The sequence below is a fragment of the Polypterus senegalus genome, chromosome 3, assembly GCF_016835505.1.
Source record: "Polypterus senegalus isolate Bchr_013 chromosome 3, ASM1683550v1, whole genome shotgun sequence".
Taxonomy (NCBI): Eukaryota; Metazoa; Chordata; class Cladistia; order Polypteriformes; family Polypteridae; genus Polypterus; species Polypterus senegalus.
The window spans coordinates 115,934,554-115,962,533 of record NC_053156.1 but is presented as its reverse complement, the minus strand read 5'-3'; the positions used below and the strand labels follow the sequence as shown (position 1 = coordinate 115,962,533).

Sequence of the window (27,980 nt, the reverse complement as noted above, 5' to 3'; positions counted from 1 at the left end):
GCGTCCCGTGATGAGAAGGTTTCTATGAAGTCATTTGAAGGCATTTCCACTAGTATAAAGTCGCATGGCGTATAAACGTGCTTGCGATGCATCAGTAAAGTCGTCCTGCTTCAGGTGTCGTATTGTCGATTTTTTTTTTAATTATTATATCGGCCCTAGAGCAGGGCAGCGCGCTATCCTTAGGTAGGACAGGCAGGGCAAGTCGTGAGTCCTAACAGCAATTAGCCCGAGAGAGAAGCATCGGGCTGTCGCTTTGGAAAGAAGTTTGTTTTGTTAATTGCTCATGTTAAGCCTAATTACTGCGCGGGGTGGAGTTGACATGAGAGAAGGCGGGGGGAGGCTCTTTGCATATGGAAACTTTTTTTGAAATCCCATCAGCAAAGGCACTTTCGTGTAGTACCGAGTGGAATGCCATTCTGTTGCAACGAGAAGTAAAAGCGGGATCTGGACGAGTACTGGTGTTGTGCACACACGAAGGCTGAGACACGGACCTTTTCACATGGCAGGTAATCACTACTGTTATTTTCAAAAGGGTAGAAAGCCAAGAAAGTACGGGCGTGCAGCCAGGTAGATGCATGAATTGTTTCATAGGGACGGTCGAGCCAAAGTAGGTATGTTCACTGATGCAGGCGCATTCTGGGACAGTTTCACTTGGGCGCAAACCTGGACAACGGTGAACTTTTTCACTTTGGCACATAAACTCAAGCGCTGACAAATATTTCTATCTGCATACGTACACTCGATCAGGTAGCTGGGGACACTTAGAATATACCCAGAAACGACTGAACGCCAGTATTTTCGTGCCGAGACTCGGTGAAGCAATTGCGTGTTCGTTTACCTGGGCACAAGTCCCAAGGGATCAGGATGGTTGGAAATGAGGATTTATTTGATCGCTTGAATTCCGGTACCGTACGATTTGACTGCCGGTGTCTACAGCTGTCAAGTTTAACTTTGTTACTGCTATGTTGTTGGCTAACTTTATTCTTTCTAATTCATACTAATAAAGCGGAAAAACATGCACGGATATCTGAAGTTGAAGAGGCAAGCCTGCTCCATGCAGTGGTCACTGAGATCCAGTTACGTGTCCGCGCTGTGCCTTTGGAAGTTCAAAGATCATAATGGGGCGGACGGGTGGCCGCGATCTATTTGCCTCAGTACTTCTCGCAGACAGACTTTTTCCTTTATGTTAACATTAGCGATTCAAAGTTACACAGCATTTTATTCATAGCATATGTTAGACAATGTTGCTAGGCATAGTTAACAAGGCTGTCACGGTTGCGATGTTTTATTATTTAGTTCATTATTATGTTATTATTTAATTTATTATTATGAAATGAGCAATCTTTTGAATAAACCTCAATCTATATATTACGCCGTAACGACACTGGATCTGACTGTGAGACTGATTTGGTCTTACTGCATGATAATATATATATTCTTACAAAAACCTCTCCAAATTTCCTACAAAAACCTCTCCAACATTACAGACATTTGTCTTGATTTTTTTTCTGGCAGATTATTGATTTTCACATATCTTGCATTGTTTTCACTGTTACATATTTACTTTGCATTTTAAATGTCGGATTAAACAAGATTTCACTTGGTTAAAGTGGTAATAAAAGAAGCAGTGAGGACAATGTGTTTTGAAAGTAATCTTAATTTGGCAAAGTATGAACAAGCATAACTACAACACATTTAAATTATTGGCACAGGGTCGTCAATTTAAAACAAAGGTTTTTACTGAAAGGTTAGGGTGCTCTATTTCTGTTTGATATTGTATACTTTTTGAGAAGGATCGTTATTCTAAGCCATAGTGTAATATTGATGCTTTTTTCATTAAGGTTTGACACATTCATTTATTCTAATGTGTATTGTGTTTGGCATTAAGTTGATTTAATGTTAGAAAGTTGTACCTTTGTGGACCCCACATGCTTTTTTGAAAAATTACCTGTTTGCCTTTTTCACTCACTATTTATACAAGTTAATGCTTTATGCAAGATAAATCTACTTCCTAATTCCATCTTTCAGCTCTGTCTGTGTTTGACAAATGCTTTGGGTTTGACACCATTTTATCAGTTAGGCCCCTGCTGGGACAAGGGCTCTGTGTGTGTGTGTGTTTTGCTTTTTCTACAGGTTTGACCCAGTTAACCCTTTGTGTTTTACAGGCAGGCTAATTCCTGAAAGCTCAATCAGCTACACTGTATGTGTGTATATATATATATATATATATATATATATATATATATATATATATATATATATATATATATATATATATTCCTATTATCTTCTTTCAGAATCACAATATTGTCAATGTAATAAAAATGGAATAAACATATCTTTCTGCTGTAATAATTTGTTGAGTGTAATTTGATATGTAAAAAAATATTGAAAGTTCTTTTTTTTTTTTTAAATAAAAAGCAGTAAATATGTTTGTATATTTATGACTACAAGTAGCACACCCTAGAGGCTAAAGAGTCACAGGTGAAACCAAAAGGTCACAGGTTCCGTTCCTGCCTCGTCTGCTCACATCCATGCTTATGGGGGACACAAGTTGCACTGTTCCTATAAAATGTTTAGAAAAGGAGTGTGATTAACCAAAATATGCAGTATGTTGTATTCCACAAACTGCTGATCTATAAGAAACCTTTCTTGTCTGGATCTTTCAAGTCAATTCAGCCTTGAATAGTCTGTGTTAAACATCCCAGAAGGTACTGCAGACAGTAAAAACCTACTTAAGTTCCTGTTTTTGCTACAATTGATCAAAAATATTTTTGTCAGATCAACAATGTCACATCCTTTTCAACCCTATTAATGAAGCAGCCTGATGGTTAGCCGCAATGCCTGATCCAAACTAATGTGTGATATGGAATTTGACATTTAATGTTAATGCTGTATGTTACTGGACTGTTGTATGTAACTCCAGTCCATGTAGCTAACTGCATCTTTTGGTTTTTGTTTCCTCTTAACGATTTGCTAATTGACCTTCACAGACTAGATGGTATGTTGAACAAAGGTGATTTTGTGTGACCCTTCTAATGTGTAACAAGTGCTTATTTGACACATACAGTTTTAAACTTTTAAAAGATGTCAGAATGAGAAATGTTGCATAAATGAAGGTGCAATTAGGACATTTTAATTTGCTTAGTACAAGTTTGACTTAAGTCATCCAATTATGGGACTCTCTCCATAAGTTGTTTTTTTGGCTTGTATGCATTATGTGGACATGAACTCTTTTCAGTTTGATATAACAAGAAAAATGTTACAAAGTATCAAATTCGCCCACATAAACCAATCCCCCCCTCCACCTTTTTTTAGGCTAATGTTTACCAAAGTACCTTAGAATAAGTCTTTTTTTTTTTTAAAACAAAAAAAAAAACAAACAAAACTGAGACCATGGTTCTGAGATCCCATATGTATGGTTCTCCTACAACAATTCATTCAATCACATTGACTTGAATTTAAATACAACTTGTTTGCAGATTGATCTCAGTGGGGTTTTTTCTGTACCTTTGGTTTCCTCTCAGACAGCAAACACACATGTTAGACTCAACCGTGATCCTTGTGAGTACATGTACATTGTGATGGACTGAGTGCCCTTCTGAATGACTTTTTGCCTTGATTCCAGTGCTACTGGGATAGAACCTTGGGTGCCACACACAATACTGGGGTGGGGAAAAGGGCTTAAAAAAAGGATGGAATTTGTCTGCTCCTCAAATTTAAATTTTTGCCTGCTATATCAATTTTCTTTATCTTTGTCAGCTTAGCATGTACTTGTTTTTAAAACCTTTCTTTTATGGTAATAGCAAAAAATAACTCATTTCTTTTTAAAGCTCAAGAAGGTGTACATTTTCTGATAAAATGATTTTCGTTTTTTGCTTGATAAGCCTCCAGCATTTTCCTGTGTCTTTAGTTTTTTAAAACAGTTCAGAATATGTATATCTTTTTAAAGTATTTTTTTAAACATTTGGAATTCCAAAAAGTCATATACATGACAAAATAATTCCAGCCTTAGACAAATTATACAGATAAATCGATTAGCACAGAAAACTGATAAGCTGTAGTGGTTTAATTAGTATTTTCAGAGACTCTGGCTAAGTGGCACACAAAAAAGAATACCAGACCATTATGTATGTATGTGTGTGTGTGTTTTTTGTTTTGCTTTGTTTTTTTTTAGGTTTTTTTTTGTTTTTTTTAAGTATCTTTTTTCTTTTTTTTTTTTTTTTTTTAATGTATTCCATCCCAGTTTGCAGCATGAAGTGATAGAGACATTGATTTTGGTGGCATGTGTCTGCCTCACTTGTTAGTTGTAATGAAAAGTACAATTTAATCACTGGTGTGCTAAATTGAGCATGATTAGCTCTTACTGCAGATTAAGGTCCTGTCTGGGGTGCAGCATTCATCCCATGGCAAACTTCACCTCTTGCTGAGGTCGGCGGCCGTCATTCCAGATGGTACAATAGGGTGGTGTGTGCGTGTTTTTTAAAATATGCATGCACTCATACATAACACACTCTTGCTCATAAAGATTGTTGCTGGATTTGGGTCAGCTATGTGAGGTTAAAAAAGTCAAGTTTCTCTTGCTGTTTTTACCTTTGCTGACTTTATGTAAGAAAAGTAATTATTCCAAGTGTGTGACGAGACTTGGCCAAAGCACGTGCTGTGCACACAATTATGCAGCATTAAAATGTCAACAAGTTGTGCTGTGGCTTGATCGATTGTAAATGTTCATTGTTGAGGCTTTGGATCACTGCTGCCTCTAACCTCTTTTAATTCCTCTTAATGGACCCATGGACCCTCCATTGTGGGATTAGCCTTTCATGGAACAATGTTTAACTCTCTACAGCTCTGGTGGTGTTCACTGTAAGGGAGCCCTAGCACCTATCTTTGTTTAGGTCTCGGCACAACCCTTCATTAGCCTGAGTATGGCTTTCTTTGAACAGCTTTATTTCAGCTGCAAACAAGCGAAGCTCCTGGTGAAATTTACCTTTGCTTAAATAAAGGCCATTAGGAGACAATAGGGATCTAGATGGAGAGTAGATAAGAGGTGGCAGTAAGGGTTCAAGACAAGCACTCTGTGATATGTTTTTTTTTTTTTTTAGGTGAGCTTGATCCGAAGGTATTTCTGAGTATATAACAAGTGGAAGATGTATGAAATGTGTGCATATTGAAGACAATTTCTTGTGTCTTGAGTGGCTCAATGTGTGCAACCTTAAAAGTGTGTGGTGGTGTGTCTCAAAAAAGCTTAACAAAATTATGACAGTAACATCCCAGTACTCCTCTAGTTTGCGTAAAATATACAAAAAGTCAAGTAATAAGTTGTTAATGTGTGTAGTATAGTGAACACAAAGAAGCCACTCCTTTTTTATGTTTCCATTTTATATATTTAGCTTGCAAATTCAACAGTTAACAAATTTGAATGGAAAAACATGACCTGTCATTTCCTTAGTAGTTTTATTTTTTTCCCTCAAAAAGTCAAATTTGCTGCCATTTGGATAAAACAATAAAATGGGAAAATTTGTGTCCATCCTCGTATGAAGAGAGGAGGCTCTATGCTTCAATATGGGTGCTTTTAATATACATTCAGCAGAGCAAAAAGAAAGCTGAATTATTGCCAGTGAGAGTGCTCTGTCAAGAAGGGTGCTCCAAGCTTGCAGGCCAAACTTTTTTTTTTTTTTGTTTATGTGTTTGTGCGCGTGAAATTCTTAGGGACAAAAGCACAACTTTCAAATGATATTAAACCCTAGAGGGGAGTGGGGGGGCGGTACTTAATGGCTTATTCACTTTTGTTTTAAGGAGTTTTCCTCCAGGCCTGAAAACCACATAAAACTATTGTATAAACAAAAAAGGCAATTTGAATTTCACTTCAATATCCCCCCAACCCAGAGTGCTTTGTTGAGTGGGTTTCTAAAGTGTACCCTGGAGGTTGTAAGATCTCCTAAAGTCAGTTTAGTGCATGGTGGGTGTGGGTGTATTGGGGGGCATAGGCGGAGGTGTTTTGGTGATGGTGAGGGAAGGGGGGTATATTATCCATAAGGCATCCTTCTTAAACAGGCTGCCTGACTTCTGAGGTTTAGGGATGAACCACATGTTGGTTTCAAAGAACTTTTTTGTTTTTGTTTAAACCTCACTTGCTGTGTAATAACAGCGACTGGAGCCCAAATGCTGCCAGTGTAAGGCCATGGAAGGGATTTCATCTTGAGATCAACGAGTCATCTGCTTCCAGGAAGCGAGCGCCGGAGAACTTGTGAGTGATGTGGTTGCAGATTTGTCACTGACAAGAACAGTTGGGGTGGAGATGCAGAGTGGGACCCCTGACCTTAGCCTCTTAGACCCTGGTTTAGGTTTGCTTTTGTTTTTGTTTTTATACATATACTGTAATAACCTGGTCACAGCTGTTTTTTTTTTTTTCTTTTCTTAGGGTGGGAGGGTGATGTGGTTGCCTTTTCTAGTCTTGTGGCATCTGTCAATTACTACAGTGCTGATGATAACATCAGAGGAAGCCAGAGGGGATTTCTCAAGAGAGGGGTAGTGGAAAGGGGAGGAGGGGGTGCATAGTGGGTTACCAGGGAGTACCATTCAGAGGCTTTGAGGATATTGCTGACGTACAGTGAGTCAACAGACAAAATGACTTCAAATAACTGAGCATTTAACCCCCTGATATACCATGAATGTTCAGTTCTTGTAATGTGTCACTAGTGTTGCTTACACGTACTGTTCCAGTAATATGTAACACATTCAATTTATTTTACTTTTAAAAGTCAGAGACTTGCAAAAACAGAGCAATTTTTTTCACTTTGCTTTTTTCAGTAGAAGGTAAGTTGTTTTTATTTTTTTTAATTGTATTTGCAGGTCATTTGCTTTTCATAATATAATTTTCATCACTTCTTTTACTAGACTTTATGGCATATTTTAATGGTGCACTGCAAAATCTAGTAAAACAGGTTCAGATTTATAACCACATACAGGTGATATATATATTTTTTTTTTTAAATGCTCCACCCTGTCATTACTACTCATAGGAATGAAGTGAAAGGTTTAGGGAGAGTAAAACTTCATTTAACATTAGTTCTCCCAATGAATGTTAACTTATGGTTTTGTCAAGAGATGCCTTTGGGACACGCAACAGCTCTGCTTGGGGCATCTGTCAAGGCCACGGTAAAGGAAGTGAGGCATTCGATTTGTTTTGTAATAAGCTGATCCAAGATCCCAACCGTAAACAACTGGATGTATTGTGTCTCTTCATCACAGGATGTCCTTCCTTGGTTTGCAAAGTTTCACATAAAAAGGGGGGCAGGGAGGAGGTTGAGAACACGCAAGCAATATGTGTGTGTCTGAAAATAAGAGTTTAAGTCAGCCAAGGGAAGATATTTTGGAAATGGATCCAGAGGTTCAATCTTTTGAAAATGTGGAGACTCTGCTTTAAGTAGTGACACACAATCTTCTCTGGCACTATGGCAAAGTACTTTATCTTCAAACACAGTTTACTTGATAAATCCAGTTAATATGTATTTACATAAGAGTACTGATCTAGCCAGTATCCCAATGTTGCTGGCCAATTTAATAGAAAGTACATTTTATAGAAGGTTAGTGTTACACAGTGCCTAAGGAGCCTGTCTGGAATCCATGCAGTTGCAGTTTCAGTCTACGACCTTTCATTTAATGCAAGACCCTAAACAACTTGATTAATTTACTTCTTGTTTGCTCCATTGCATCCAGGTCAACATAACAAATGAGAGCTTTTTTTTAAATGGCTTACCTAATTAGCGAAAAGTTGATGTTTTTTTGCTGAAAACCCTGAAAAAAAATATACCTGTTTAATATTCGTAATAATTTAAGTTGCATTCTGTACTTTTTTCATATTTGTAGTACGCGTATATATGTAAGGTTAAACTTTCACAGTTCTCAGTTAGGGACGTACTGTTCCTTTACTTTTAACGTTTAGTGCACTTTTACAATGATTAGTGTGTGAGGTTTAGGTTTGCGCATTTTTTATACACATTACAAATCACACAATTCTTTTTTTTTTTAGCTAACAACTCTATAGCTGACTCAAACCCTAACCCCCCAAACCCCCCAAGTCTTAGCTTAAAAATATACTCCCATTGCGTTTCAGCCTCCAGAAAGAGACTGGTTAACTGTAAAACAAATACTTTACCGCAAAGTTCTGCTTACAGAATTTGTTGCGTGTGCAAGTAAAGGCGGCGAAAGGAAGTTCTGCCCGGACTGTAGTTAAAGCAGCCGCGTGAACGAGAGTCCCTCTGTTTTTAAAACCAAGCGCGATCATCTCCGGCAAATTTATCGAAGCGCTTGGTGACTGTGGTGCACTCAGAACTGATATCGCTGGCGGAGCGTTTTTTAGAAGTGAAAGCAATAACACGAGCACCACTAATAATCATAAATTCAAAAGGCAGTTTATAACCCTCCGGAGAGCGTGGGGATGTGTGTAGCCCCACCTCCTATTGCGGGCATACAGCCGTCCTCCTCCTTGAGGAGGTAGAGTAGAGAAGCTGAGCGCAGCCGACTGTCAGTTTGCGAGCGCAGAGCTGAGCGCGCACACCTTCGTCTGTCACACTCGCAGAGGCGCTCCAGTGGCGGAGCGAGGCACGCGCACGACAGCAGCAGCAGACATAGACAGAGCAGCACCTGTCCAGGGAGCGCAGCGACGGACACAAGCCATTCAGCCCTATGTGTGGCTCGGCTCAAGCATTCCCGGTGAGTACTCGTCTGTCGGCGCTTTTCTCTTTTCCTCTCCTGACGTGTATTTTTAACCTGGCTATCTAATTTTATTATTGAACTAATAGCAGAAAGCGAGATATTTTAACACGTGAAGACTGAAGGGGAAGAACGAACTGCACAAAGTAGCACAATGTCGCACTTTTGTCTCTGTTGTCAGGCATCGCCTTCACTTTTTTTATATAATACAAAAAGTTTATATTCTAGAATTTACCTCTTAATTAGTTTAGATTCCGCAGCGTCTATCGATTCAAAACGCTGTCGCGCCGACACTCGCGCAGTGCCAACAAGCCTGAGTCTCTCTCCAGGGCCACTTTCGGAGTTTGTCTTTAATACTCCATTTTTACGCTCGAGCTGGGATGTTTTCCATAACAGAAGCCTACTACTTTCAAACAGTTTTTTTTTCTCTCTTTTTACCTGAGCGCCCCCTTCATTCACCGACTTCAAGATTCACTCGCGTTCTCGGAAAAGTTGGTTGCCCTGGCGACGAGGACAGGCGCTCCTCCAGTCCTGAGAGGATGCAGTCGAGGACGTCAGGGCAGGTTGTTTGTGCGCTTTGTTTGTGGCTCTTGCAGCCGGTGGGAAAGTTGTCCCCCACCTCCGCTCTTTCCCTATAGCTGTTTGGAATGGCGTGCTGGTTCCGCTTGTGCTGCACACTGCTGCCAATTTTAGCTCCATTCAGACGCAGAAGGTAGTTCCTGCCTCTTCCTTCCCTTGTTTGCAACACTTTTTTTTCCCCCTTAAGTCCTAAGACCACCTCCTACAGTATAACCACGTCCTGCACAGATTTGTGCTCTCTCATGTTTTTAAGCAGAGCGGATGTTTGATGTTTTCATGAACGATTTGCTACTTCAAACGTTGGCTTACCTGTGAGGGTGTACAAATCGGATCCAAGCTGGCAGTAAGACCTGACAAACTTGTCCAGCTTGCCGGTATTATTTATTTGTTTTGGAAGGGAGCACTCATGAAGTGACCAATGAACAAATATTAGTATGCCCTGTCATCTCTCATTTATAGAAAATAAATCCCCTTTGCTTCTCTTTATTTTTACACATTTTGACCAGGTGGCAATGTATTGTCTCATCAGTGAAATCTGTGAAGTTTTTTGTTTCTTCTCTCTCTCTCTCTCTCTCTCTCTCTCTCTCTCTCTCTCTCTCTCTCTCTCTGTATATATGTGTGTCTCCCTCCACATACTTTTAAATCAAGACATGTCTTTCCACTCTGTGGGTGTTCATTAGACTTACCCTGAGGCAGCAGTGGTAGCATTCCTCCACACATCATTATGGAGACTTGGACCTAGCTTTCCTTATAGCCTGCTTGACTATCTGATTGCTCAGCTGGTACCAACTGTTCCCTTACTGTGTCCCATAGTGCAACAGACTGACCTATTAGTCACTCTGTCTCGAAGGAAACCACAGGCAGTTGGGGGATGGTTGGGGGGCGGCGACAATGAAGATTAAAGCCTTTCTCTTTCTTCATTCAGGCTGCCTCACAGCATAGCTCGGAAATATTACGTGCAGAGGACCCACCGGAGATGAGAGACTGCACCATGAAAATGGACGTGGAGGATGCCGACATGACCAAATGGACAGAGGAGGAATTTGAAGAGAAATGTACTTACATAGTCAATGACCATCCAGTGGACCTTATTTCTGATGCTGGAAACTTAACCCGCGCTGAGGCTTCTCTTCCGCGAAACTTAATATTTAAATATGCACCTAATTCAAAAGAGGTGAGTGTTGCTTCTTGTTTGTTGAATAAATGAGTTTTCTCAGCAATGAACAACCTTATTTATATGTTAATTTATAAAATCAATTCACTTATTTTGTTACCAAGATATTATCCTTTTTAATACACAAATAGAGCATTTAAGCTAGAAATTATTGCCTTTTGTATCCATGTTCGAATTTGAAAAAGTACTCCGCGTAAAGTGAAATGTAACCATTAAATCTACATCTAGATAAGCATCATACTTTGTTAAGACAATCGCCTACTTATCGCAGTTCCACTTTAAAATAAATTCTGTATATTTATTTACAGAAGCTTGGCTTAATAATTGTGCCACAGTTAATATGGAGTGTTTGAGTAAATTTCAAATAATTTGAAAGATTCTTTGATCATACGGAGACAAGTTTATTTCTTTTTTTTATCATGATGTAGGAGATGTGTAAAGTTTCACAGATACTTTTGCACTTAGTTTGGCCATGACGAGGATCTGATAATTTCTCTTAGACAGGAACAGTTCTTCAGAACAAAATTTGACCTATTACAGCCAATATCTTTTATTGTTAGGATAATTAATATTTAGCCCGATTTATTTAGTAGTATATTCAGTAATATTATGCCTTTCCTTAAATGCAAATTAATAATATTTAAAGATTTACTCCTGAAACAAAATGGTAAGTGAGGCATTTTATTCTATAATTAGCTAATGATGTCTGGACTTTTGTGAAAAGTGACTTTTTTTTTCTAGATTAAAAAATACAAAGATGGGCTAACAATGCAGATTGAATCTCAAGTTTATGAAAGTAAAATGAAGAACAGTGGCGTTATTTGTATGTTTACTTAGCTTTTGTACATGGAGTTGTTGAGTGAAAGGCTGTTTAGACAAACTTTTTGTATCCATTAAAAATGCACATTTCACTACAGGTTACTAGCCATGGAATCGGCTGTTTTCTCAATTTGCAGCGGCTTATTCGTTCTTTGCATGCCTTTAAAACAAGCTATGTAAGAAGCGTAACTCTAAATGATGAGTAGATTATTCTTTCTGCATATTCAAAGGAATTTTCAGATCTTTGAAGTAATACTAAAAAAGTCAACATCTAAAATCCTGAAGCCTCTTCAAAAAGACACGTGTACTTTAGGAGGATTAAGCAACTGACAGACAGTAATCCATACTTTCAGATATGCAAAATTATAACCATACATTTTGTCATGCATTTTAGAGAGGTAACTATACCTAGAAGCAAAAATAATCATTTGTTTTCCTAGTGTTTAGAAACTTGTGCTTCATTGCTTTTCCTTCTATAGCTGGCCAGCAGACTAACAGGAAATTATGAATGCTAAATTTCCTGTTTTAACCGTCTGAATGAGTTGGATTTGTTTAACTAAAGTCAGGGATCCACAGAGGTCTCAAGCTGGGAAACTTATGTGAGATAGATGGTGGGTCTTGATCCAGGCCGATGACAGTGATAGATGCCACAAATAGATTAAGAGGTCACAGGATGAGACTTCTGTGAATGGGGGCTCAGTAATCTGGGACTGAATTACCTTCACCTGTAGTCCATATTTTGTTTTGTAATAAAGGCAGTGAAGCAACAAGTTAAGCATAAAGGTACAGTACTTAAGTGAATACAATCTGTGTTGAAAAGGGCTGCATAATTCATTGAGATTATTCAGCTCACATGGCAATGTAACACAAAGCAAAAAAAAAGACAATATTTTATTTGTTGTTGGTATAATCAGAAATGTATTAATGTTGTTATTGAAATGCTACTTTGCAATCTGTTTTAATTCCTCCTTGTGTCGAAATGCAGTCAAGAAATAATATTTCAGCACTCTAGTGGTGTTTGTTTCAATGTAAATTTATACGTTGCACCAAGCCTTCTCTCAAAATTCCATACTGCTAGTAGTTTGCAAGGATGTACGGAAGATGTATACCCATTGAGCAAAGTAATTTCGGGTTATCTCGTAAAACAAGTTTGGTTGAATATTCAAAATGTACTTTAGAGTGAGCAAAGAATGCTTTAAATGCTTCACTGCACACTTTAACTAATACATTCAAGCAATTTGTTTAAAACATTTTTGTAGGATGTATATGATGTGCAACTTGTTCCACTACTAATTTGAACGGTGAGGGCATAAAGTCCCTCTCTGGTATAATAGGATGTAAATGATAAATGAAAGGGGAAAATGAAAATCGCATCTGTCATTTTCAGATCTCTGCCATTATTTAGCAGAGAGCCAAAAATAAAAATAATCTTCTGAAAGTGTTCAGAAAGGAAATGTTGGGCTGATAATGCCATATGTATCTCATGCCCTTCTCTTTTGCGTATTGTGTTTTTAAGTGTGATAGAAAAAAACAGAAATGAGATGTAAAACTTGAAACTTTTTATTTAAATTTAAACTTTATGAAAGTGTATGTTTAATCATAGTTTATGTACTGTGAAGTACTTAATCATTATCAATAACATTCTAAATGCAGTTCACCTTACCTTTCAAAATGGTTCAGCAATACAGTAAATTCAATTGGAGAAATAAAAAAGGAAAGGGTAAAATAGAGGAGAGGCAAAGTACAGGTGGCTCGGAATAAATAAAAATATATATTCATTAATCCGGAGTCTTTAACCTACTAATTCCATATCAGTAGGGCCTTGACATTTCCAGACAGTATAAGGTACAAAAGAAGAATTCATTCTGGTTGGAGTGCCTTTCAGTCTGAGGACCCACTTGCTCACACACCAATGCTTTAATGCTTCCAATCCAATTCAAAGACACAACATGTCTTTCTAATGTAGAACACAACTGTAGTAACCCGAGAAAATGTTCAAACTTGTCAGCAATGGTGATAAGCCTTTACATTTGGATGAATTGTAAGAAAGCAGTATGGGTGTTTCATATGGATTTGAATGCATGAGCTGACCTGACGCAAAGACCAAGGGTCTTATGTCATTTATATAGCCTAATACCAGTTTGTGTTTTTCAACTTTATAATATTATATGTTGAATGAGCTGGTGCACTATATTTTTTGTAAGTAAGATTTAGGTCATTTTCTGTTGCAAGTTTTTAAAAGCTGCTAAATATATCCATATGTATTCATTATGACTATTCTATCCATTCATCTAGTATCATTTTTAAACCAATTTAGCATTATGAAATCTGCCTAAGCACATTTAGTCATTTTCTTGCTGGTTTTTGAAGAGTCCTGGACAACAGAATGTAAATCTTCTTTTTGTTGTTTATCGCTTGGTAACTTATTTAAATATTTTACTTTAAAGAAAACTATAATAGGATCATTATTAAGTGTCAATTGTTTAAATTTGTTTGTTTGTTTTGTTGCTTCTTTATTTTTTGGCCTTAAGGTTATTGGAGTTAGCAGCAAGGAGTACATCCCAAAAGGAACTCGTTTTGGGCCTCTTGTGGGTGAGGCCTATAGGAGTGATGCTGTACCGAAAAATGCAAATAGAAAGTATTTCTGGCGGGTAAGTGAAAATAAAAGTAACTGTGCAATGTTAGGGTTGCTATCAGTTTGTAGAGCACATCTGAAGGAAATGTGCACAGCAAGTAAAATTTTGGAAAAATCATGTGTGTAGAAAAATGTATCCCCATTTTTCTATCTGAAAAAAATGAAATGCATTGTACCCCCTGCATGAACAGACATTTTGCTTAGTTTTATATGTATTTGTGCTTTATGATTTATGTAGATAAGAAAAAAGGAATGTGTTTCTGCTCTTATTATTATTAATAATAATAATAATAAAAATAACCATATGATAGAAAAGTTACAGCATGTAGTCTGTGGATTCAAAGAAACCACAACCAGAAATGATGAGTTTATATAGTTAAGTAGTTATCTGTTTTTTTTCCTTTTTAATTGTCTTCTATTGCCATTTAATTAAAAAAAAAAAAGACCAACTCTCCAATTATTTTTAAAAAGCCATTTGTTTCTTTTTAAGTGATAGTGGTCTGGTATAAACCTCTAAAAACTGCACTGTGATGAGTAAAAGTAGAATCCAAGTAGATTTTTTTTTTTTTCTTTTGGGGATCATTAAAAGAGCCTGCATGTAGTTTCCTCGCAGTGATCTACAGAATTTAAAAATGCAGAATAGAGAAATAGGGGAACAATCCAAATTCTTTAAACATGGTTGTTTTCCTCTTTTAGTCTTTATTTTACAAAGTGGATGAAGGAAACAACATGTTTTCTTTTTGCATTGTAACTGCAGTAGTTCAAGTAGGGGCTTTACAAGGGCTGAGCAGTGGGTCACTTCCTCGACTCAGGTTGACTCAAGAAGCATGGGAGTATGTCTGCGGGGGTAGATGGAATACTGGCCACAGGTGTGAAATATAGCAATGAATAAACAATATTTTAGTTTTAAAGATTAAAATTGGTAAACCCCTTTGTGAGCCTGGAATATAGCTCTGACTGCTTTATTTTGACCTTTTTAACCGCCTCTGCAAAAAAAAAGGTCTGAAGATGATAGATTTCTGACAGTTCACTTTGTATTGCAGCATCATGCTTCCCCTCTCATCCAGCTGTTTAAGAAAACAGAGCAGTGCATTAATGATAAAGCTTATTATTTTTGTCTTTCTCATTCATAGTGCCAAGTCAACCTTATTTGGTAAACATTTTTTTTGTTGTGAGATTATTTATTTTTTGGGTGAATTTTATTCAGTTTTTTTTTCTTTTCCATAATAAGTATCAAATCATTTTTGCCATTTCACATAGCCTGTCTACAGATTTAGAACAAAGGTCACATATTCTGTCAGCAAGTGCAGTAAATCATGCAGTGGAAAAAAATTCAGGGCTTTTAAAATTACCTTTAGAAAGCAGTTTCCTCCAAAGTTTACAGTATGCACTGTAATGGAAGTGCCATTCCTGGAAATGCACTGTTACTCACGTACAAAAACACAGCCACCCCACCACCACCAAACCTAATGTGTCAGTTGTACAGACATCACCTTGCTACTTTTCCATTTCCTCATACCAAAAACTACTAAAGGGCATGTCCTGTCTTATTTTTTTAAAGTGGCCACAATTATTTCCTCTTCTGTCTTTACAGGAACATTTTTTTTTATTTTTGTTTTCTTTTTTGATTATAACAGAAAGGCATCATAGAGATTTTAAGGCATTAGTATAAAAATTATCAACAGCCCCATAACCCTTTGACTGTATTTTATATTAGGCCCTTTAACTATAACCTAAATGGCCAAACAAGGGAATCCCATGCCTTGCAGAATGTTTGTCTTGATATCTACTTTTTTGTTTTAAGCACTGATAACATTACCATAGGAACATGTGCCTACTAGTGGAAATGTGCTGCTACTGTTGAATAACCAGTAGTTTTCTAGCTCAAATTTGGACAAATTGTGATGTTTGTGGTATGAAAAAAACAGACAAGAACGGCCAGTGTACATTCCTTACCAGAGGACCTGTTTGAACACATTTAAGTGAGAGCTAGAAAAATAAATTAGTCTCATCTTTATGTCTAAAGTCACGCTTCTGGAGAGATTATGAATGTCCGGTAACTGCAAAGATAGTTTTCTTGGAATATTTTACATACAGACCCCAGAAGAGTTTAGTGCCAGAATAGCTGGAGAGGTGTCAGAATGCATTCCAATTAACAAGGCATTATATGGTTGTTGTGTTTTAAGAACGTGGCTGGGTTAGCTATAAAGTAGCAATGCTTTCATTCTGTCCACTGGTTAGTAGAAACAAGTGAGTGGTCGACCCAGATTAGAGTATGAGGAGAGAGGAAGCTTAGAGTTTTTCAGAGTCTTGTTGGAAAAAGGAGTTAAGATGGACCAAGAAACCCTGTTTTTGTTAATGTTAAAAAAAAAAAAAAAAACTTCAATAACTATGCTTACAAAAATATTTGACCTTTTCCCCCCCTTTAAGATCTATTCTGATGGGGAGCTTCACCACTTCATTGATGGCTTTGATGAAGAAAAGAGTAACTGGATGCGTTATGTCAATCCAGCACATTCGGCACAGGAACAGAACCTGGCAGCTTGCCAGAATGGAATGAACATTTACTTTTACACTGTGAAGGCTATTCCTGCAAACCAGGAGCTACTAGTCTGGTACTGCGCAGAATTTGCCAAGAGACTTCACTATCCACCTTCCCGGGAGCTTGTGATAAAAATCCGTAAGTTGTACTTAACTGTTCTCTTTAGGGGGTAGAGTGTGTGTTTGGGGAGGGGAGTGTCTCTTCTATTTTTGTAATAAAACTAAAGCTTAGAGATCAGTCTGATGTTTCACATCTTGGGAATTTGATTGTTTGTAATGGAATGGGGGACTAATTGCATAAAACAAAACTAGACAGTAATTTTCATTCTGTCCTAATGCACTCTCGAAACGTCTGTGTATGGGAGAGATCCGTTTCCAGAAGTTTTGCAAGAACACTTGAAGTGGCTTCACATGAGGCTGTTTATGGAAATAGTTTTTATTAACAAGATTACAGGAAATTAGGAAATCTCTCTCAAGTAAAAATATGTTTTCTTGTAGTCACCCTTGTTAAACCAAAATTCTTTCATTCCTTTAGAAGAAACCGCAATGTCACAAATGTACATACTACATTTAATGACGCAGAAAAGCATAGCTGATGTCGTTCATAGTTGCAGACAACTAAAATATCCTAATAATATATTGCTAATCACTCTTGTGACTTGTTTTAAAACTGCCTGAAAAGGTTTGTATTTCAGGCTAGGCCTCTAAAATGTACTGCTGTGCCTTGCACAATCTCTACAGCAACATAAGATGCCTAAAGTTTGAATCCATTTGTTTTTCTCGTATTATTTTGATGTTTGAATTTTTTGACAATTTTATTTCTCCTCAATTAAATAATACTTTTTTTTAGTACAGTGATGTGTTCCACTGACTTTTGGTGGCATGACTGAATTCTCTACATCCAGATGCACAAATATAAATCTTTAGTACATGGCAAAACATAATGCATTTAGTGACGTAAATAACTAAATACAGTAGATGCATACTTATTTATTACCTGTATCCGTCAATCAAATTATACTAAGAATGAATGTATTTATATTAAAATGAACACTGAAATACAAAAACTGCCAACACATTCTTTTTTTTTTTGTGACATTCACATAACGACATGACTGAGTCAGATCAGTCTTGTAATGATAGTTCTTATTTTAGCCTTGAAATGTGAATCAGCAAAAAAAAAAGAAACCCAGTATCTGTCTTAAACTGCAGAGCTGTCGTGAGATGACTCTTTCCTCCTACAAGGTGTTTCAGAATTAAGAATAAAAACTAACCCTTTATGCATTAGCAAGGCTGCTGTGTTCATTGTAAGCGCGAGAGCAGGAAGACTAAAATTAATAATATCACATACAGCATTCCCACTGTCTGCATTACTAACTGATAAAGAAAGACTTGTTTTGAGGTGCACCACAGAGTTCCACACAACTCAAGATGCCTTCTCTGTGAAGCTTTCATGTTTGTGTTGCAGTGCAGAAATGTGTGGGTAGATCAATGGCAGGTAGACATGGCCCCAAACAGTCACAGACAGTGAAAGACGTTAGAGGCAACTAATTCATTAAATTCAGTTTAGGTGAACTCCTTATTTTAGTAAATCGATTGTTTTGTAAATACAGATAGTGTTTTATCTTGTTTATGTTTATTGATTTGTTGGCTCTCAAAATTCTGCTGAAAGCGCCAGTGGATGAATGGGTAGGTTTCACATTTCCCTTATACATTAGCTTTAGTATAAGAGCTTTATTCTTTTTATGTCATTTACTTGATCCTTCTGGATTTTAATTGTGCTTCTGGGGTGGCGCAGTGTCACTCTAAATAGAGCTCACACAGCTCCATATACCTAAGTTCAAACCAAGCCCATAACAGTCCACGTTGTGTTAGTGTGTTCTTCACGTGTCTTGTGTTTTTTCTCAAGATACTTTCTCCTGCAATTTCTGGTTAATTTCTGGTTGATCGGTGACTCTGGAACGGCCTGGTGTGCTTTTGGTATAGCCTCTGGTACCCCATGGCCATATACAGAAATGAATGGCTTCAAACTATGTGACTAGAGTGGCTGGGGTTTCTCTTTTTGAAATTAGCAGATATATTGTTCATTTTAACAAAGTAACTCATAGTATAGAAGAAAACAGATAATGCAATATCCTTTACACTCGGTTTGTGGTCATTGTTAATTTACTATGGTAAGAATATATCAGTAAAAAATCAGAGAATAGAGGACTTCTATTCCAGTATTACCAGGTTAACACATTTACTATTGATGAATATGTTAAAAGTATCAGCTATCCATATTTCTGTTGTCTCAAAACAATATAGTTCTTGCTGGTAATTCTGAGTTTAAATACTGAAAATATGTACAAGCCACGAGTGGTCCGTGCAAACGCTGGAAATCTCCACAGTTTATGATATGTATTACAACACACTTTAGGTATGTCAGTCTTCTAGATTGAAGATTGCCCATACCTGCGTTAGTTGGATTGGAAATGTGAAGATGATTTTTGTTTCTTAGTGCTTGAGGCTGAGAGCACCCTTATAATACTGTATTGATACATTTGTGGTCTGTTGTGACTTTAGTACTGTATATAATACATGGAAAACTGTGGTATCTAAATTCTGAAACCAAGAAAGATTTGATTTTTATCATTTGCAACAAGTTTTGTGTATAATAGCTCATTAGATATGACAGTTTAAAATATCATCATATACCTCTGGTAAGCTCTATATGAATAATGTAAGATCTCTTGATATTTAGCCTGTTAAACTGAGATGATGAGATTAAAAAAAAAAAAAACAGAAAGGAAGGGTAGGAGTAACCAGGGGAGAAATCTTTTATAGTTCTACTGAACAACAACAAAAGAGAAAGCGAGACACAGTTTAGTACTTTTTAATAGTTTCTCTATATTTGTATGTGTGTGAAAATAAGGCAATGGCAAGTATTTAAGTGTCTGAGTAAATAATGTATCTGCGATATACTGCTCATTAATAATAATTATAAAAATACATTTTATTTGCATTGTGTCTTTCATTCTTACTTCGTATGATCTATGATATTGCTGCAAATGCAGTGGTTAAATATGTAGGGAATATGCCCCTAAAATAACAAGCCCCTTGCATTTTAACCAACGTTGAAATGATTATAGGGAAGATCATCCTTTGAACACACTGCCTAATAGTTACAATGCCATACCAACAGTTACCAGAAATAATCCCTACAGGATAAAAAGCTTGTCTAACAGTGGAGATCTGAAAAGGTTTTTGATCCAACAAACATTTTAGCTTGCAGTATCAAGCGTCCTTAAAGTTTTATTCGAGTCTGCATTCTGCATGTAACTAATTTGCTATACTGTTGCTTTGTCCCCTTAGTATGGCATTTGTATAAATATGCATAAACATCTTTTCAGCTGTGCAATCCCAAAAGCTTGCATGATCTTACCTTTTGAAAACTTGGATCAGATAAGGACACAACACCTGCCTAAGAAAAATGTTGGCATGAACACGAGACAGACTCTGAAAAAAATGTTTTTCCATTAGTCTAATAGACCTCTTAAGGATACAAATTGATAAGAATCCAATGTCGAAGTCCATAATTCATTTCTTAAGAAAATAATGGCATATAAACTAAGTTGGCACTATTGATGGCACTACCATCTTCCACATGTGGTGTCTTTTAGTTAACTGAAAAAATGAGGTTACTTATTGACGACTTGAACTTCCTGTCAAGCCAGCCTCGGTCGTAGATCTGTATCTCCCTGATAAGTCCTTCTTTGTTTGCTTTGCATTTCTTTTGTCTTGTCCCTATGGGTTCCTGGATGAATGAGTTCTTCAAAGAAGTAGTAAAGAAAGGTAGCTTGATTCCCGGGTGTGTGCACTTCCTCTGCTTGAAAGTCGTACTTCAGCATGTGTGGGTCTATGTGATGCTTAACAGTCTTGAACATTAATGCTTTTGCACGCTAGTATCATGTTGTGCATAAAAGGAGATTCTGTGTAGATTTGAAGAAATCGGTTCCCAGTGCTGACACTTTGACAGGAAGGTCTGTCTTCATGCTACTTGATTTAATTTTACATGAAACTGCATTTTTACACAATTCCAGCAAAATGTTTGCTCAGGTCTTGAGATGTGTTTAATGGCTGCATATTACCAAAGTTCTATAATCTGATATTGTATACTCCAAGTCTTCGTTGTGACACAGTATGCTATCGTTTACACCCAAACGACTCATCATCTGTTATGTTTTGCCAGAGCGAGGGAAATAATTGAGGACAACATTTATTAATAATATATTTTTTATGCATGTAGTAGTGTATACCACACAAACATAAACCCAGCACCAAAGCCTACAGCAGACTCCTTGTGCGTTTCACACTGTTAACCATTATTTCTTAAATTTTCATTATTGTTGTTGTTGATTTGGCTAATGGCTTTACTAAAGGAGAATTACAAGGCCATGTACTTTCCCCTTACATTCTGAATGGGTGAATGTTCAGTGGATTGATGACTCCAGAATGGTCTGGTGTGTAAAGTGTGCCTCGGGGAGAACAGGCGCCCATATACACATTTGCTTCCTGCCTTGTGCCCATGTGTTACTGGTGTAGGCTCGAATTCCTTACTACCATGTATGGAAATGATTTGGTTAATTAATGGACAGGTGGCAGGTATTTGTGTTATTGTTACTTTTAACAAAGTAACTTACTGTGTATCAGAAGAGCTAATGGAATATATTGTAGACCGGGCGTGAGATGGTTGTTAATTTTACCATAGTAAAAACATGTCTAATAATGAAGAGTGGTTTCCTATTCCAGTATTGCCATTTTAACATGTTTACTTTTGAGGAAAGTATAAAAAGTATAAGCCATCCATCATACTGCTTTCTGAAAGCACAAACTGATTAAGTAACATGCTTAGGGTGGTGACACACTATATCGGTAACGGTGTAGTTTAAAATCCAAAGGGCTTACCCAATATTTCACACCACAGTGCCAAAATTAATAGACTTGATGATATATGTTCTCGCTGAAATGTTCAGCAAAAAGTCTGCTGTGTACCTCTTCACTACATGTGTAGACACATTTTTCTCCTTTGATACTGACTTAGCTGAAATGCAAGCAGCAGGTTTCATTCATTTCTGGTTTGGTAACAAAGAGCATTTTGTCTTTTGCTGCCTTCAGTGAATTCATCAGTAAACAAACTCAGAACAGTATTCCGTTCAGTCATATTCTGAAGTCACTTATTCTAATTTGCATTTGTGAGGTGGGCTTAATCCTTTCCTTGTATGGGGTGTCAGTCCATCATCAGGTACCCTTACACAACCAGACCTGCAAACACAGGGTTCAGGTCAGAGTTTGTAGTCAATCTAAGCTGCATATCTGAGGCGTATACAAGGACAAAAACAAGAAAACCATATAGACAAGAGGAGAACAGGCAAGCTCTCTGCAGACAGATCCTAGAGTACCACATCAGACATTATGTGTGTGTTTAAATGATGGTAAACTAGTATGACAGATCAGGCCATTCCACTGTAATTCTGTACTTCTTTAAAGTTACACTACTATACACCAAGCATGGCTGCTCAGCTCAACTGGGCTTCTCCTATAATTCCTGTAATTGGACCTTTTTAAGTATAAACAATAGTCAGTGGTATTGCCAAGTTTCCCCAAGTGGCTGCCAAAGCCTTTTACACTCCTGCTATGTTTATTCTTCTCCCCTGCTGAACTTCCCAGTCAGCACTCTCCCCTCCGCAATGCCTTGTTTTCATTGCTAAGTGGTTGAAATGGAGAGTAAGCCACCCACTGTGGTTTGGCAGATGCTTCTGTAGCAGAATGGCAGTCATGCTCAATTCATAGGCTCTAGAAGACAAGAAGCAAAAGAGTGAAAGCATGTTTGACACTCTTTGTGTAAACTTGTTAGGTGCTTCTCGGTTATGTCAGGGTACTGTCCGGTTTGGCCAGATAGATTTCTTCGTGTGGCAATTGATGGTTCTATAATAGTTCTGTTCAGGTCTCTTGTCTTTGCCACTAGCAGGAGTGAATCAGGCTATAATGGAAAAAAGGCTGTTTTTGTGCTAAACATAAATGACTGTTCTTTTTACTTTTTCTGTGTGGCTGATATTAAGGACTATATTAACATTAAAACCTTAAAATGTACATTTGTAATTGAACATCTCTTTCTGTTTAATAAAAAAAAAAAGTGGAAATCTTCTGTTGAACTGAACCAAAATAAATTGAGTAAGTAAAATAACATGACTTGATGAAAAGCACTGCCAATGTGGCCATACTTGGGATTTGTGGCTGAAATGATGATTTTTAGCCTTGGAATTTTCTAATGAATTGTTTTGCTTTCTTTATGATGCAGAGCAAAGCCTTATGGACAAAAAGCAGCAGGCGACCGAGACGGACTGCATCCAGCAAAAAACATCCGGAAAGACAGAGCACAGTGTGAGGGAGATTCTTAAAATGAACAATAAGCCTCCTCGCAGCTCTCCTGGAGACTCTGAAATTCCTCTAAAGAAGCCCAACATGGAGCGCACTTTCTTGCCTCGGGTGGTATATCCCGTCCGTCCTCATGTCCCAGAGGATTACTCAAAGTCTAATCCGGTTTATGGCCTGGATTCTCCCAGCTACATTACTCAATCTCCGGTCCAGTCATCTGCCACTCCAAGTCCCACTGCATGCAGCAATCTGGATCACAGTCTTCAAAGTAACAGTCCACACAGCAGCCCCGGCCTTTCAAGCTCTCCTCCAACTCCTTCTTCTCAGGAACCCAAAGATCTCTTCCCTTACCTTAACAGACTATACAATGGCAAATGCATCAGTGCCTACCCAAGCTACACTCCCCCCAACCATGTGTCTTCAGCCTTTTTACATTCCTACAATTCAGTTAGCCCTCATTATTCGAGATACCTTTTATCTCATTACCCTGTTGGCTATAGTGGCATTAATGGTCTGAATGATCTAAGCACAGTTGGTGGGGCTGGCACTAACTTGAATGGACTAAATAGCTTTAGCCTGTTCCAACGTATGTATCCTCTTTACAACAACTTGCTGGCGGGGAGTGGCCTCACACAACACATGCTAAATCAGCCTGTGCTTCCTAGTGTGCTTCCACCCAAAGGAAATCGACGACTTTTGCTTTCCTTAGAACCGCACAGGGATTCTCTTATCCCAGCCCCAAACAGTGCTTTTTCTGCCACTGGTTTGGCCACTAGCCTCAAGGATAGCCCTCCAAGCCCAAACACTGGCTCTCCCACAGCAGGAACTGCAGCCATCTTGGACCACTGCATGCCAAATAAGTCTACCTCAGCCATGTTGCCCAGCAGCATGAATGATGACGAAGCTGTGAATCCAACCAAGGTGAAGCGCAATATGTCTGGCTACAAGACTTTGCCTTACCCGTTGAAAAAACAGAATGGCAAGATCAAGTACGAGTGTAATGTCTGCAGCAAGACCTTTGGGCAGCTATCCAACTTAAAAGTAGGTTGTCTTCTTGAACATGTAATGAGATTGATTGCTTTGTGTTAAACTACAAAAAAGTTTTCTGTGATATGTGAACCATCAAGCCATCCATATAATTGATAAATGTTGTGTAAATAGCAGACCTTTATTTGCTTACCAACGGTGTATATGTTTGTGCGTGTATATATAATTTATTTTGTTCAATTTTTTGGTCCAATCAGGTTCATCTTCGTGTACACAGTGGAGAACGACCTTTTAAGTGTCAAACCTGTAATAAAGGGTTCACACAATTAGCACATCTACAGAAGCACTACCTTGTTCACACCGGAGAAAAACCACATGAGTGTCAGGTAAGGACTTGATTGTACCATTGATTTTAAAACTGAACACAAAATAAGGACCTCTGCTGTCCTTTTTTTACATGGCAGTCAACTTGGTTTTGTTATATATATTTTATCATTGACAATTAGGTTTCCTTTTTCATGTTGTTGTTGTAAATACAGTACTTGGAGCAGCAAGGCTGGGTTTCCAAACATTCCTGTCAGGTCAGAAAATTCACGTGAAAAGTTGACCCCCATAACATTGTTCATTATTGATCAACAAAATCAACACATACACATACATTACTTCTTTTTTGCGACTTGTACCTGCGCCTCTTTGTGTGCTACCAGAGGCTTAAAAAACTTAATTTGACTGGCAGAATCTCTTTTATATAAATTGGGACACTGATAGTCTTTGTTCAGTTTATATATATATTTTTTTATAATAATAAATAATTTATTGCATCATATTAAGTGCTCTGTGGTGGGCTGGCACCCTGCCCAGGGTTTGTTTCCTGCCTTGCGCCCTATGTTGGCTGGGATTGGCTCCAGCAGTCCCCCGTGACCCTGTACTTGGGATATAGCGGAATGGATAATGGATGGATGGATATTAAGTGCTTAATACTGTGTAGGATGCTTTGTGCCATCTGTCAGAATAGAATGTGCCTGTATGGTAGTACATAAACATTGAAACTTTCTTAATGGGGACCTGAGGTTCACCTTTACATACACCAGGAGAAGTTCACGCGTGCCTGAAGTTTAAATCCAGCTTTGACCTCTGACTCTCAGAAGTTTTGTTCTCGCAATCGGAGAAAAACTTTCACTTTATCAGTTTACATACATAACTAACTAGGTTTTTAAATTATGTTAGTAGTAATGTGCCTACATTTGATAACTTGAGTCAGTAACTGAGGAATTGAACAAATGATGGCCAAGGTTTAATTTGTCTGTTTATGGCCTGTTCTGATTCCAGGAGCCTGCTTTTTATCCTTTTCCCTAACTTTACAAAAATCTTTATTTTTGGCCTTATTTGTATATAATTAGTTTGTTGCAGCCTTGGATAACACATTGAGTTCTGAAGTCAATAAAATATATAGAATCTTTGTTTACCTTATTATTATTTCGAGATTTTTTGTTTGTAATTTAAGGTACATGCTTTGTATGAAAATAAATGTTGTTGCAAGACATTACCTTATAGAATGCCTACGTGGTAGAGGGTTCTGCCTTAAAAATACAGCATTGACCTGTGTGTGAGTGTGAATGCATGTGTGCATAAGTATGTTTATATACTGTATAATATATAACGTACAAACAGCAAGGCTATACCAAATGAACATTTACTTAGTAGAGTAGGTGTTAAGCTTTACTTTTTTCTTGTCTTTTAGGTTTGTCATAAACGTTTCAGCAGCACCAGCAACTTAAAGACTCATCTGCGGTTGCATTCTGGGGAGAAGCCTTACCAATGCAAATTGTGCCCTGCAAAGTTCACCCAGTTTGTTCACCTCAAGCTGCACAAGCGGCTGCACACCCGTGAGCGACCACACAAGTGCCTACACTGCCAGAAGAGCTATATCCATCTCTGTAGTCTCAAAGTCCACCTCAAGGGCAATTGTCTAGCTTCTCAGAGTTCTGGCGGACGTTCTTCAGAAGAGCTAAATCGGGTCAATGAAGAAATTGACAAGTTTGACATTAGCGACAATGCTGACCGCCTTGACGAGGTGGATAACATGGACGTAGAAACGGTAGTGGAGAAACAGATATTCCACATGCTGTGGAGGGAGATGGACCTTAAAACCTCCTTTCACACGAGCATTGGCAACGGACTTATTCCAGGGGGGCTCTATGAGCCTAGCAATGAGACATCTGTCATTAAGTTGCCTCAGAGTAGCTCGCTGCCTCTTCTACCTCTAAAGGTAAAACAAGAAGCAATAGAACCCCGAAATCCTTGAGTCTGAAGGAGGAAAATGTACATTTGACTTTTTTGATGGCCCAGGTACCTGTAGCAATATATTGTACATTTATTCTATTTTTTTGAATTGCTACAGTAATGGTCTCGTGTCAGGGGACCTCTATTCTCAGGGCTTACAAGAGGCACTGGCAGAGTCCCTTCTTTCTTTTTCCCCACTTACGTTGAAGACAATCATTTTCTCAAACTTCTCCCCCCCTTTTTTATGTTTAATGTGTGTATCATTCTTAATTTATTATGCAATTTATCATAGTTGAAGCAATAATTTGATATAATGTTTACAATGAATTAATCATTGTAATTGAATATACTGTACAATGATGTTTTTACTTTCTTTATGGTTGTTCTTTGTTGATACTTTATTTCTGTACATTTTTTTTTTTTCATACAAAGAGTCTAAGACTATTTATATTTAAAAGTGGCGGTGAAAACGAAGGAGAGGAAGAAACTGAATTCAGGGTTTTGTCAACCAATCACATGGGCTTTGTGTTGCCAAAGGTGGACATTTGAAGTGTTGAATCTTGGAGATCATTTGTGTAAACATGTAGTGCTCTGTTTGACTTTCTTATTTGTGAGACCTTCTCTAGTACTTGTATATAACTGTAGGTTAATTTAATTGTAACAAAAGGGCATTTTGTTAGAAAAGAAAAAAAAAAATCAAGAAAGAATATATATTTTTTTTTCTCAACAATTTACCTCATTGTGTGTGTCCAGTGGTCGTGAGAAGCGGCTGCACCATTAGTCACTCTGCTGCTTTAAAACGATTAACTCCATCAAAGCCTCTTTCACTTTTCTTTTAGCTGAATCCAAAGAACAGGTAGCAATGTCTGCTGCAGAGCTTCAGATGCATCTTGATAATCAAAATCAAGTGACTTGAAGCTAATACCAAAGTTGATTACATAGAAACCTAAATAAAAATCTGGAACCGTTACACTTAAGCAATAGTGTAAGGTTTTTTTTTCGTTCAAAAGATGGTTTTGCTGTAACTGTTAATGTAGCATCTTTGTTTTGAAAACAAGCTACTTGTCTTTATAGCACCACAGAACATCACTACTCTTGTCACTGGACACACTACATGCCTCTGTAGTGCTATAGAAACTGAAACAGGCGAACTGTGGCTCTTGACGGGGCGTCTGCAGTATGTGGGCGATCTCCTCTACTGAATGTAGCAGTTACAGAAGATGTGTGTGTTTTTTTTTTTTGTTTTTGTTTTTTTTTATTTACATTAATGACCAAAGTTTATCATGTTTGTGCTTAAACCCTGTCAAGAAAAAATGCATTGGAAAAGGATTTCTAAAAGTTTGTTTTCTTATGTTTACATTTTGGTTTACATTGTTATTTATGTTGAGCTTTTCAGATTGTAAATTATGATATAAATGTTATTTGCTTCATTGTGTCTTTGTGTCTTTTGCATATTTTCATAGGTTTATTTCCTTGTAATTGTACCACAGCAGCAGGGTTCGTGTTCGATATCACAAAGTCAGAGTAGAGTCTGCAGATTTTTCCCCTTGTGTGTGTGTGTGTGTGTGTGTGAGTTTTCTGTGGGTACTCATTTCTTGTCCTACATCCCATAAAAATTGATGTATTCATGTGATTTGAAGCCTGGCGTGTGTGTACACCATTACAAACTGGCAGAGGACGTCATGAGCTTATAGGATGGTGGACTTAAATTCAGACTGATCTTTAGGAGTGGAGGTGGGGTGCCATCCATTTTCCAACCACTGGGTCACGGGGGTCTGCTGGAGCCAATCCCAGCCAACACAGTGTACAAGGCAGGAACCAATCCCGGGC

At 37.7% G+C, this 27,980-nt stretch overlaps 1 protein-coding gene across 2 annotated transcripts; it reads left to right on the top strand.

Moving 5' to 3' along the window:
• The first annotated feature begins 211 nt into the window (after positions 1 to 211).
• prdm1a (PR domain containing 1a, with ZNF domain) lies at positions 212 to 26,573 on the top strand. Of its 2 annotated transcripts, none has more exons than XM_039747851.1 (7): positions 212 to 506; positions 10,220 to 10,468; positions 13,819 to 13,938; positions 16,353 to 16,602; positions 22,804 to 23,921; positions 24,125 to 24,253; positions 25,609 to 26,573. In XM_039747851.1, the coding sequence occupies exons 2-7, from the start codon at positions 10,271 to 10,273 to the stop codon at positions 26,170 to 26,172; spliced, it is 2,379 nt and encodes a 792-aa protein (XP_039603785.1). In that variant the 5' UTR covers positions 212 to 506; positions 10,220 to 10,270; the 3' UTR covers positions 26,173 to 26,573. The 2 variants fall into 2 exon arrangements, with proteins under 2 accessions (XP_039603785.1, XP_039603784.1); XM_039747850.1 differs by lacking the exon at positions 212 to 506 and adding an exon at positions 8,501 to 8,715.
• Positions 26,574 to 27,980: the final 1,407 nt, after the last annotated feature.